This window comes from Rhipicephalus microplus, chromosome 6, assembly GCF_043290135.1.
Source record: "Rhipicephalus microplus isolate Deutch F79 chromosome 6, USDA_Rmic, whole genome shotgun sequence".
NCBI lineage: Eukaryota > Metazoa > Arthropoda > Arachnida > Ixodida > Ixodidae > Rhipicephalus > Rhipicephalus microplus.
In genome coordinates, this window is record NC_134705.1 from 131252365 (window position 1) to 131265952 (window position 13588).

General features: G+C 43.9%; 1 protein-coding gene across 1 annotated transcript; it reads left to right on the top strand.

The window, feature by feature from the left end:
• The first annotated feature begins 595 nt into the window (after positions 1 to 595).
• LOC119168460 (uncharacterized) lies at positions 596 to 12330 on the top strand. Its single transcript, XM_075865480.1, has 5 exons — positions 596 to 689; positions 5672 to 5810; positions 8946 to 9091; positions 10999 to 11128; positions 11825 to 12330. Exons 1-5 carry the CDS (start codon positions 632 to 634, stop codon positions 12078 to 12080), a joined length of 729 nt encoding a protein of 242 aa, XP_075721595.1. The 5' UTR covers positions 596 to 631; the 3' UTR covers positions 12081 to 12330.
• Positions 12331 to 13588: the final 1258 nt, after the last annotated feature.

Sequence of the window (13588 nt, forward strand, 5' to 3'; positions counted from 1 at the left end):
AATCAAACATCGTCTTCCAGTTCTACGACCATAGGTCCTTATTCTTAACTCACTTTTTCTACTTAAAAGCCGAAGCACACCCAAGGCATGACACTTGCACTGAGCACGTTGCGGGGAATGCAGGTGCCCGTATGAGTGCGTGAGAGAAGAAGCAGACTGCTGTTTGTGGAAATGAATGTGCGTGCTCTTGAGCAGTAGTGCGAACAGGGCATTGACATCTTGGATAGCTGCCTCAAGGCAAACGTGTTTCTTAAATGAAAGTGAATAAAAGGTAATTTCATTAGCGAGCGGTGTATGCTAATATGTTTTCCCCACCTTCTATTTTGCCCTTGAAGTGCGTGGGCTCGCCATCCTTTCCTTTTCTTTGACATTCTGTGCGCCAGCGTACGCTATAGTGCGCGCCTGCTAGGAAGACATGTAATATTTGCCTATTTTAAAGGCAAACAGCTAGCGAAGGGTCAATTGCTTTTTATTGCATTTCATGCATACTTTAGCGTGTGTGATATAGTGCACGGGTTTTCGCTTCCGTCGTAGTCAGTGTTTTTACAAACGTGTCATCGTCGGGCAGTGCAATAAATAGCTAAGACCAGCCGCATTGCAGTCCGTCGATTTCTAGTCGGCGCGAGTGAAGATGAGGATGAATGGCACGCTTACTATCCTGTGCTTGGGCCTGGTCTACTTTGCGGGTGGTGAGTGTTGATGAGGTAAAAAGTGAATGTTAGGCACACTGCAAAATGTATGTCGTGTGGTTGAGATAACGCAACTTATACTTCCAGGATTTTCTCGTAATACAGTTGGGTGTTGTGATGTGTCGGGGATCCACTTAGGGACTGGTTTTAAAACTTTCAATAATGATTGTTAGGAACATGCACTGGAACATCTTCAGAAGTCTCTCGGCTTTCCCAGGAAGTATAAGTGCTAAGATGTATAGTTAAGCACTGCCGCCACCAGTGACCGTTTCAAGTTGTTGGTGAGGAACTTATGGAGTAATTACAAGAGTGTAACAGTGCGTGGTTCTTCAAGTTGGTCTCTGACAGACACCATATTTCCATGCTTCCACGTAATTCTGGCTTCTTCACATAACAATCAACAGAAATTCACGAGCATTTCTTTTTTATAGCTCGCCAGAAAAGCGTCTTTTGCGCCAGATATTGTAAGAAACTGTTCATGGTCAGCATACGTGCCCCTGCTTTGCTGTGATACCCAATATATTATTGCATCCGTATAACAGGGATCATGAATGAATGGTAAAAAGTGTTTCTCGACTGTAAGTCGATTCTTCGGAAGTATAGTCCAGCGAGATAGTTTTTAATTGCTCACATGTAAGCTGCGTTCTAATTTGTTACGCTTGTTACAAAAATATGCCTAAATAAGCTAATAAGAAGGAGTGAAGAGTGAAGTGAAGAATTGCCCGTATTGATTACCTTTATGATTGGTCACTGCCACGGAATATTTACATCGTTGTTCATTTATATCAGTGGCATGGCTCCTGATTAACGCTCCACTAGCAGAGTGTTTCCGTTGCTATTATACGAACGACACTGCGACTCTGTGCATTACGAAGATGTTTGCTGCCTGAAATCGATGTTACACGAAGCACGCATCAGGTAGCTGGCCATATTTCGTTGTTTAATGTTCCTTCACGTGTTTGTAGGTGGCTTTCACCTCTGCGCGAACGCTCTGTGGGTGTCGCCACCTTCCTATGTACGCTGACTATAGTTTAATGCCCAGTGGGCAAGTTATAGCCTGATGTTGCGTTGGCACTTACGTTGAACCACAGTACATTCCTTACCTTTGGCGTAGGCTCAAGTTTCGGTATGTGCTCATGTTACATGAGCAGCGCTCGTTGTCACTAGTTGTTCGACCGGTTGATCCAGTGGGGAATCGCAACGCTTCATTGCGAGTGGCAGAATTGTAGTGGCACACGTAATGTATTTCTAACTCTGTCATACGAGCACGCATGTTCCACTGCAAAACTGAAGCCAAATTTGAGCAGCTTTTGTTAACAATGCCCTAAACAAGGTAACCATTTACCAACATTTGTCTTTGCCAGAGAGCTCAAGCCAACACAATTCGACAAAAGGGTGTCATGAAGGGCCTATTTCATGCATATGAAACTGCACGGAAAGAGTGCCGGAACGAGACGAGTATTTTTTGACCCAATAAACTTTCGTTGGTTTTTCGTCAGCACTCAAGTTGTGCGTTTCCTCTGTTCGTATAGTCTCTGCGCGTTGGTAATTAGTTAATGTAATCCAGGGCTAAACAAAGCCGAACCAGTAAATGCCAACAGTTTGTGAACAATTACCCAATAATAGAAAACGTTAGCGAAGACATTAGATGAAGCAGCGCATAAACCATAGTGACACACGCTTAAAGTGACGCAGCCACACTGCGGTTGTTTTTGCGTCGATTTGTGTATGCGCAAATGTGTCGGTGTTTTGTGCATTGGGTCGCCAAATATCGTGGCTCGCTAATGACCTTATCAGAACATGAGCGACCACTATCCTCATCTTCACCCAGACTCTTCTCTATTCTCTCCTGACTTTATCTATGCGTGGAGAATCGCTTATCGGTCGCGCTTGGTTTAGAATTGCCTACCGTATGAATCGCAATGGCGTGAATTGGAATAACTTGCTATATTGCTGAGAATCGTGCCACTGGCTCCCCATTAAATTTTTTTATGTATGCGTTGTGTTTTTTGAGGCAGTTTTTATTATGCTACTGAAACTGAAGGTAAAATCATCACCTGGACCCGATAGAATATCTAACGCAATCCTTCGCCGATGTGCTGAGCTCTTAGCTGGGTTTGTTGTAAGAACATTTCAATCTTCTTCAAAAACTTCTTACATTCCTCATCGCTAGAAAACAGCACGCGTGGTTTCAATACTAAAAAATGGTGATCCATTGTCATTTTTATATTACCGCCAAATGTCTATATTTTTTCGTGTTGTAGACTCCAGGAACATATTGTGGCTACCTGCATAACTAAATTTTTAAATGACAATAACATACTGTCACCACACCAAAATGTTTTTGTCAAAACATTTTCTACCATCACTCAACTTACTTCTGTTGTTTACATTTCAGCATCCGTTCTTCACAGGGGTGGTCAGGTCGAGATCACCTTTTTATACTACAGCAGAGCCTTTGTGCACGTTCCTCATGATAAATTTATTCAATAACTGTACATGATTGGCCTTTTAATTCTCTTGTTTTATATGTTTCTGCCCAGTTGAGCAACCGCGCACAATATGTAAAAATACCTGAGAAAACACCCGGCACTCTTCCGGTATCTTCAGAAGTGCCCCAGCGCCGTGTATTGGGGCCAATTTCGTTCCTCATTTACATAAACGACATAGTATCAGTTATCAATGAACCAATAAAAATAGGCCTATTTTCAGACGATTGTGTTTTATACAACAATATTCATTTTACAGACGACCAACACAAGCTTAGCGTTGTCTTCAGTATAATCCTTAAATGGTGTCGGGAATTGGGCAAGGTGCTTAATACTGATAAGCTGTACTTCTTCGCGTCACAAAAAGACTTCACCCACTTAAGTTTTCCTATTCCATTGGTCCTAAACTCTTAACTGAGGTCTGCGAATATAAGTATCTAGATGTCACTCTAACAAATAATCTATGTTGGAACACCCATATTGCTAACCCATGTTCTGCTTCTCTTCACAAATTTTGCTTGATACGGCACAAGCTTAAAAATTCACCACCACAAGTTCAACGCTTGCCTTATCAACACGTGATCCGACCTAAGCAGGAATACACTTCTATATATATATATGGGATTCTTACACCAACTTCTTTTAAACGGGCTTGAAAAAAATCCAGCGAGAAGCTGTGTGAATTATTTTTGCTTTATATTGTGCCCAGTTTTTCGTTACGTAATTATGAAATCCCAACTGGTTTTTTCATTGCCGACTAGGCGAAAGAATCAACGCTTAAAAGTTTTATATCCTTGCCTGATTGGAAGCTCGGGCTCGACCTAGCACCATATTTATTCCACTAACATCACGATGCACTCGTCATACTTATGCACTTTCTTTCACTCCCTATTTAGCCGAAACAAGTCTATTGAAAATTTCCGCAAACGATTTCTGATTGAATTCATCTGTCTCCTGAACAAGTCTGTTCTTTAACACTGTTAAGAGCTTCCTCCTAGGTGGCTTTGCGAACAGTCTATTTTCTCAAAGATAATAAGAATCGGTTCTATTTCATCTTTCTCGTCATTTTTGGGACTGTTACTACATTCACACGCGTTTATTTGTATTGACTTTTCACAACATGAACTACCTTCATTTTTTTATTCTGTCGGCATTATTATTTGTTATCGTTCTTCCCCACCACGGTGCTCCATAGTGGCTAAGGTGCTCGCATGCTGACCCGCCGGTCGCGGGATCGAATACCGGCCTCGGGGGCTACATTTTCGATAGAGGCGAAAATGCTGCAGGCCCAAGTGCTCAAATTTGGGTGCACGTTAAATAACCCCAGGTGGTCAAATTTCCGGACTCCTTCACTACGATGTCTCTCATATTCATATGGTGGTTTTGGGACGTTAGACCCAACATATCAATCAGATCTCCACGTTTCTTCCTTTTTTTCAATATTTTGATGCGTTTTTATTCCCATTCTAGTAGGGGCCTTTAGGCCTGCAGTATTTCTGTAAATAAAATAAAAGTTTAATACCTTATGGCACCTTATTGATTGGTGGCCTTCAGTTGTTGCTAAAACACCGTCATTGTCGATCGCCAAGGCGCCAGGCACTGAAAACTCTTTTGCGCTTCTTGCATTGACTGGCCGTTGCGAACATCATTGAAGAATTTGTTCAGTCACGTACGCATGCACAAATTGAACGTTAGGTTTCTATTCTCTCAGAAACGTTTCTGTTCTCCCCCCCCCCCCCCCCTGTTCGTTTTCTGCGTGACACGTTGCCAGCAAGGCACTTTTATACTTGAGCCCTCTGCTTTTCTCTGAGTGAGAAGTTATGCCACCGTTTTAACTTCCTGTGTTGCTCAATTACGGCTTACTGTGAAGCACGCTTGCTTCCAAGTTAAAGCTATGCGCGACAGCAACGACATGAAGGGTAATATTATGAAAAGTCACAGTCAGAACAGTGAAAACAATCTTTATTGAACTGATAAGTTACATAAGAGAACGCGAGAACATAAAGGAAACAGACAGCAGTGAACAGCTATCACACTTCGAGAGAGCGTCAGTCGATAAGCCAAAACTTTACGAGCACAATGAACAGGACAACGCATTTTCGCCTCCCCCGAAAATGCGGCCGCCGCAGCTCGGATTCAATCCCTCGACCTTCAGGTGAGTAGTCGAGTACCATGACCACTGCACCACCATCGAGTGGTTCGATCTTAAGCATCTGCCATTCAATGCACATCGGTCATCGAGCCTCCTTGCCAACATGGCGCCTTTGCATGTCTTTTCTTAAAAAAGTTTCAAGCAGTGGCATCAATCTCTGGTTAAAGGCCCAACTGCCACGCAGAATATGCTAAATTGTGCCTCAAGCCTTCAGTTTTTATGTACGCATCGATCGAAATTTCCTCTCATTGGTGACGCTGCAAATATCATACTTAAATTACCGAGAAACGTGCTTTTCAGGACTATCACGCTAAACCATCCACTCGGAAATGTCCATGCAGGCGTGTCGAGTTCCAGTGTGCTCAAGGACCTTCCAGGGTGCACGTTTGCAGAGGCCGAAAAGTGCGGATATGACTTCGTCCCTTACTTCAATGAGCCGACCCTACCTGATAATGCGAAGGGCCTCGCAGAGATGTGCACGTAAGCCTCACAGTCACTCTCTGTCTGTGATCCCACTCGTAAGGTAAAATGCTTATGTTCGGCCTTGTTGCTCGGGCATAGTTATAGTGTGAAGTCCTTCAATGGAATACAAAAAAGAATAGAATGCGATATATTGGTCTGTTTGCTATTGCCATCGTTCTTTATAGCGCTTTACATTGTCAGTATATTGTTACGGGGAAGCTTTATTAGGTCAGAGCAGATCTAGCTAACACCGTACAGAGCGCGCACTAATGCAGACAAAGAAGGCTGCTCGACTGTTTAACCCACTACGACAACGTTTTCACCTTCCTTAATTGGATGTCACTTCAGAGCCTGTGGTGGAGTGATAGTTCCGTATGCATGACAATATAATTAACAAGCATAAGGCAGGGTATTCATTACTAATCGGTCTTCCGGAAACTCACGAGGTGGTGGTGGCGAAGGATTTAGAAAGGGGAATCAACAAACTTCCATATTTAGTAGAAATCCGTGTGTATTTTCTTGGAACATCGCGCTACAAGCCAGCTGCGCTTAATTTTGTTTCATTAGGTTGTGCTTCAATGTAGACCATTTGTGATCACCAGCGGCCCTTTGAACCAAGACTACGGTCACGTTGCTTGTCGAGCCCCGGCTACTTTCAATAGTTCAATAGCCATACTACCAGCGCATGACACTTCACGAATAACATGTCCTGAACCTGTTTGGAATCTATCAAATAGGAGTGGAGTTACACGTATGTTCCGCGCACTTCAATGCGGTCTCTACCTTTTCGTACCGGCGAGCAAGCTAAGTTACGTGTGGGAGGGGGTGAGAAGGGGGCATGAATATGCCTGTCCTTTTGTCAGCTCCCGTCATGACCTTGGGCACTTTCTTTTCTTTCTTTTTTTGCAGCGAAAGCTGTGATCAGATCACAAGAACCACGGCAGTGAGAGTCATTCAACGCTTCCATCCCCTTACAAGACTTCGCCACAATTTTAGGACGTCGTCAGCCGCAGTACAATGTGCGCATAATGTCTTACATATGTGTAGCGAGTACCTCGCTTATCCGCCGAAAACGAACAGTGGCATATCGGAACCTTCCCACTTACTAAAATTTACGGTGGTGTATGGCACAGTTGGTACCTTGCGTGTGTGCCACAACATAGTCTACAACGGGCTCTGAAAAGGACGCCGTCACACTTTTCACTATGACTATGTTGCGTATTCTGTGCAGGCCTAGCTTTTTTTTTAATCAGCGGCTTACTTTCACTGTGATAGCAATCACGTGCATAGGCACATGGCACCATCTCGCGGCGGAGATGGTAACTGCGCTGCTAACAATGCTCAAATCAGCGGAGAGCGTGGACGTTGGGTATATGTTGGCTCTCATTAGGGTTCATGGCTCGACAGCGGGGTCGTTTGTTATGCATCACTTATCAAGTATAGAGCGCCACGCCTTGGTGGTCTAGTGGCTAAGGTACTCGGCTGCAAACCCGCAGGTCACGGGATCAAATCCCGACGGCGGCGGCTGAATTTTCGACGGAGGCGAAAATGATGTAGGCCCGTGTCCTCCCATTTGGCTGCAATTGAAAGAACCCGGGGGTATCAAAATTTTTGAAGTCCTCCATTATGGCATCCCTCATAATAACATGGTGGTTTAAGGACGTTAAACTCCACTTATGAACCAATCAGTCACTGGTGTAGCGCATCCAAGTCGTGACAAAGTGAAAGATTTCACACACACACACACACACACACACACACACACACACACACACACACACACACACACTGGACGGTATGTGGTATGTTTGGCTATTACTTTGCCGCATGAGATCTGGGAAGCCTCATCAGCCGATTGGCAACTGTCTCTGACCGTCATCAAAAAGCGTTGCACAGATGTTCTGAGGCGTTCATCGGCTTTAAAGTTCTGTTTTTCAGCTCCGTACTGTTTGTAGCTTGCGCAATCGATGCGTCAGAACAATAATCTGATCAGGCCCTCAATAAATACATAACAGAAGTAGAAAAAGGTTCCGAAATAGAGCAAGATCTTGGAAATGTTTCACAGGAATGTCGCAGAAGCAAGGTGTGGCGTGAGCCTTATACTAGAATGCATAGTGACATGCGCGACAAATTAAGTAGATTGAAGTATGCATAACGTCACCTTCATGGTGGAGAGTAGAAGTCCTCAGCGAACGGCATTCTCGTGTGTCCAAAATTACACATTGTCCAGTGTGCTTTCCACCCAGCAGCTGGAACATGATGAAATCGTGTGGATGTGGTCTGCCGTGTAAGCTCTAACTTAAAAAACAAGCTTGATTCATTTCGGGTGTTGCAGGTCCACTAACTGAGCGGCAACATTCGTTCGTCTGAGTTTTTTTGATTAATCTCTAATGTTGAATTTTTTTATTCCTGCTCTACATAGAGGATCAAAGTTGGCCCTGAGGGAATCCAGCTGCAGTGTCTGCGAGCACATGTATTGAACTGAAAATATTTTGCAGAATTCCAACTTCACAACCTTACATTCCATGACACAGTATATGCTTAATTATAATACCGTGAACATTCCTTTTTAGTACCTCTTTGCGCTGCCTCAAGGACAGCGTGAATTTTTTAGTATGCTTTACTTGTTTTTTTTTGGTAAATTGTCAATATGAAGGTGATGCTTTGCGCCAAATCACTATTCATTCGCAGTGCACACTTGATTGATATGTGGGGCTTAACGTCCCCAAACTACCTTATGATTGCAAGAGACGCCATAGTGGAGGACACCGGAAATTTCAGCAACCCGGGCTTCTTTAACATGCACCGAAGTCTGGGCAAATGGGCTTACAGCGTTTTCGCCCCCATTGAAAATGCAGCCACCGCAGCCCTGTGCACACTCGCATTTTTGCACTTAGAACTAAAGGTAACAATGATTGCGACTGGACTCTGCAGTGCGCCTAATGCAATTCAACAATTCAACTCACGTGCACCTTGTTTGCTTTATATTTGCGAGGCGCCGGTGCCAGTTCTAGCATTGTGCAACTGGGACATGTGCACTTTGGCCTTGTTTCGAAGCCTCTAGCACTGTACGTTGTGCGTTATGAATCACGCCAAGGTGCCCGTTACAGCCCCGTCGGGTGTACTCTTAGAACCAATGATCTGTCGTTGCAGATCGGATAAGAGACAACTAAAATGTGCCGAAGATTTTGGCGCCAAGTGCTTGGAAGGTCTGCCTAGAGGTATCATCACGCTGATGCTCAAGGCCGTCAAGGACGAGCATGACATGTTTTGCAACACCACTAGCCCGAAGCACAAAGGTGAGTGAGTATGAGCGCGGAATGTGCATCGTTTACACAAATTTTCCTCGCAACACCGTTTCAGTTCAGTGACGAACTTTCACAGATTTATTGTTTCTCCTTTTGTAGATTGTCACTTAAATGACGCCTTTTATTATAGAAATCAAAGCGTAAAATGCTGATCACATCAAATAAGCGACTGCGGTTATATCAGAGGCGTGTTTAGTGCTTTTCGTTAGTGGTAGGGAGGTAAGCAGGAGTAACTCCCCCTTCTTTGTTAAGCAAGTTCGAAAGAAAACAAGTGCCACAATCAATGTAAAAATGAAAATGAAGCAATGGCGTGCCCTTTGTGAAGGCGCGCCGTTGGTTAGAGGCTTTTTGAGGTAAAAGTTTGTAAGTGAAGAACCCTTTGAACGCCTCAACAGAGTTCCTTGGTCACCATTATTGTAAAAAAAAGAAAATATCCAGAGCCATAATGTTGAGCAATAATTAATGACGTGAAAAGGCCGGCTTAGTAAAGTATGTGCCATGCATCGGGTGCCTCCTTTGCAATGATGTATGGATACGGCTACCCCCTGACCTCCCCCCCCCCCACCCTGTTACTCATCCCATATTTGTGTCTCCAGTGTGGTGGCAGCTAGCCACTCAGTAATTTGTTCAGGTTAGTGTACAGATAAAACTTTACAACAAACTCATTTATTTGGGTAAACGGCAACAACTTTTCTAGTTTCTTAGTGAGCTTTCGAATCAATTTAGATTAGCGGCGATTTTTTTAGTGTAGTCTTCGTAATAGCGATGCGAACAAGCGCTTCCTGGTAACATGCCGTCTGAAGTTGAGTGTTCACCAGAATCGCTTTTACGGGGCTTTTCAACCTGATATAAATACATAATGTCTTAACTTGCACGCCGGGAATATTTAGTACGAATCACTAGGTAACTAAGAAATCCTACAGAGTAGAAGTTTACACATATCAACTTGTTAAGCTCGATGAACGACCATGCATGGCCTCAGTGATATGTGATCGGCCTGATCGGCATAGCGTTGATAAACAGCCGATAGCATCCGATCTCAGAGCCCGCGGGTCGTTCATCAAGTTCTCGAAAATCAGTTGAAGTTCTCGTGAGGTCAATGTTTTAAAAATCGTTCATGAAACCTGTGAGTCTTGTCTGGGGTACGTTGTAATCGTTCGAGAGCTCCGGATCGTTGCGCCTGCATTACAGGAAGCATGACGTAATACTAATAACCAGACGTTACAAGGGACTCCAAAAGGCCTCCACTTCCTTCTGAGTTTAATATAGCAACGTGAAGTCTCAGGTTAGTTGGCATTCTATTGCACAAGATATTTACAGCGCAATAAATAAATGAAAGACGAAGCGAGGGGACTCATTCATAGCGTTGAACATGTCCCCACTCTTGGTGCCTGGTTTACTTTGCCTGCTGTCAATGTTCCTCTAGAAATTGATGGACTCTATTCGGAGAGATGTGCGACCCATGGTTAACCTGTCTCTTTGAAGGGAGCTGTATAGGAGGCAAGTCGGAATTCCGCAAGCATAGTTTGCTATTAAAGTTTGTTGTCCGCTAGAGTGCGTGTTAGAGTGTCCCCTAAATGTGTTAGACCGTGTTAAAATGTAGGCTCATTTCATACCTTCGTCTTCAGATAGAAGATAGTAGAGCACAATTTATTCGTCTGCTTTACGCCTTACAGCCTCAGTGAACTAATGATCTCGCATTTTACCTGCTCATAAGTATACGCCACTTGAAATATGCTCTTCCCTTACGTGTGGATGGAAGATATGTAGAGGAAAAGTGAGCAGCCGTGCTTGCATTATCGGGGTGAACAAGGGGGCTCCCTTAGCTAAATGAGCAAGGCCTGTTTCTTCATTTTGCGTTTTGGCAACTTTGCTTTGTTTAATTGCACCCCGCGCAGAGTACTTCGACAGCATAAAGTGCATCAACAAGGCTGGCTCCGAATTGCATAAATGCACGAACAACATGTTCGTGGCCATGTTCCGCGCTTCCAAGGCTGCCGACAATCAGAAGATTCCATACTCCTGCTGGTGAGTGTAATTTAAAAGCTGTCTGATGATATTAGGCGCTGGGATCACGAATTATTCGCGGAAACAGAGGTAGAGAAACCAAGGCGCGTGGTAAGTTTCTATTTTAGAGGAGCGGCCGCGGTGGGTGGCCACAAGCCATAGGTGCTGTCAACATGACTAATAGTTTAATTTACGATACTACAAGTTGATATGGAATCATTCACGATAGGCTATTTCACGGATGTCTTTGAGTGCTGTCATATTGGGCTGTTAGTCTTGCCGTTTTGTGTAGTAAAGAAAAAGGAGTTATGGGGCACGCATACGGAAGAACACCGTTGAACGTGTCCTGACTGTACGCATTAGCTTTCGGAGGCGAAAATGAGAAAACATTTGTTGAACTGCTCACGGTAAAATATTTTCCTTTCTCGAAGGTTAAACACTCCTTGGTATACTCTCTTATCTCCCGCACCCCCCTCCCATGTGCAGGGTAGCGAACCGGCCACCTATAGACTAGTTAACCTCCCTGCCGTTCTTTTCCTCTTATTTTTTTGCGTCCCCCTTTTCCTTCGCGGGAGCAAGAGAAAGCGGTTAGTGATACCGCTAGTGTGAAGCGCATAATTAATCTGTTTAAGTCTCTGTTGTACAATTACAAAAGTCTTCGCAATTCTGTAACAATCAAATGTTCTTTGTTTTATTTATTTTTTAATTTCGAAACAGCTATTACCAAGACTTCATCGAGTGTGCCGAAGGTGCTCTGAATAGGGGCTGCAAGCTTCCCTCGGCGAAGAAGTTCCTAAATGACATTCTCGACCATGCCTTCGGTGAAGTGCTCAGCTTTCCCTGCAGCAAGTACAGCAAGGGCACGGGAGCATGCGAGGCCCTGCCCCCCTTGTCCACCAAAGATGATGCCAAGGCTCACAAGAAAGGATTCATCGAGCCATTGGTAATCATATCCAGCAAGCTTAGCGGTTAAGTCGCGTTGCTTCGCATTAGAGATACATTCATATGAAAGCACTCGCTCATCACTGGGGTGAAGGTGTCAGGTTGGTGCGCGTTTACGTCCAAAGAAATGAGTGTGGCAAAGAAGATGACCGACGAGGTAGAAGCACAAAGCAGAAGCACTCAAAAACAAATAGAGGAGACATTGCGTTTAGCCTGGTTCGTACTTCCTGCCTGGAGTATTGATGGCAAATAAAAAAAATGAAGATAGGAAGGGGAACACATATCAATCTTATCAATGCGGCTAAACTCAGTCATGTAGTGACAAGAATGGGTGTCTTTTGTACGGGTCCACATAAGATGTATGCTGCTCGTTCAGTCATTCTGTGTTTTTTCTTCTTCTCCTTACATGAACGAACCCGCCACAGTCTTAGTGGCTAAGGCACTTGTCTGCTAACCCGAACCGAAGGTCACGGGTTCGAATCCCGGCTACGGCGGCCGCAGTTTCGATTGAGACAAAATTGCTTGAGGCCTGTCTGATTACACTTAAGTGCACGTTAAAGAACCCCAGGTGGTCGAAATTTCCGGAGCCCTCTACTACGGCGTCTCTTATACTCGTATGGTGGTTTTGGGACGTTAATCCCTAAAATTGTTAATATTTACTTATACACAGCTTCATCAGAACGGCGAAGTACATATGTATGCTCGAAATACGAGCAACAAAATGTCAACATTTCTATAAGACAATACAATATCATTAACCAAACCGCTTGTCTAACAATTACAAAATATCTAACTTTCCGTTTGACAGAGTGACAGAGACTGGTAGCTTGCGCATATCTATCCATTCAAATGTATCATACGTTACCAAAACTGATCTCGTGGTTTTGAATATGATGCCCAAACAGACAAAGTAGTCTTTCCTCAGAATGTCTGGCAACGGGAGGAACGGTAATGGAATTCTAAATTCAATTATGCCGTTTTTTGCACAAATTACTTATTTTGTGATCTCCTGCTTCACGAGCTTGAAGTACATATGTATGCGCAAAATAGGAGTGACAAAAATGTCAACATTTCTACAAGACAATACAAAATGCGTAACCAAACCACTTGTCTAAAAAATACCAAATAGTTAATTTCCCAATATTGTAACGACAAGGGTGGGCAGCTTACGCATACATGCCCATTCAAATGTGTAATACGTTACCTAAGTTACTCTCGCGGTTTTGAAATGAAGCCCGAACAGACAAAGTTAATCGTCTTTTCTGAGAATGTTCGGCAACGGGAGGAACGGAAACAGAATTGTAAAGGGAGTTATGTCGTTTGTGTACAAACTACTATACCACTAAGCCACCTTATGCATCCTTTTACAAGGTCAGTACGCAGCATGAGGGAGTGCGATATCGTGGACGTTTATGAATAGACGCTTCCGTACCACCGAAGTCGCGATAACAAATGTAATGCACAGTGTGGGTTTCGAAGGAAATTCCCGTATTGTACACGCGCTCACTACCAACTCGCTTGGCATTCGGTTGCGCTGAG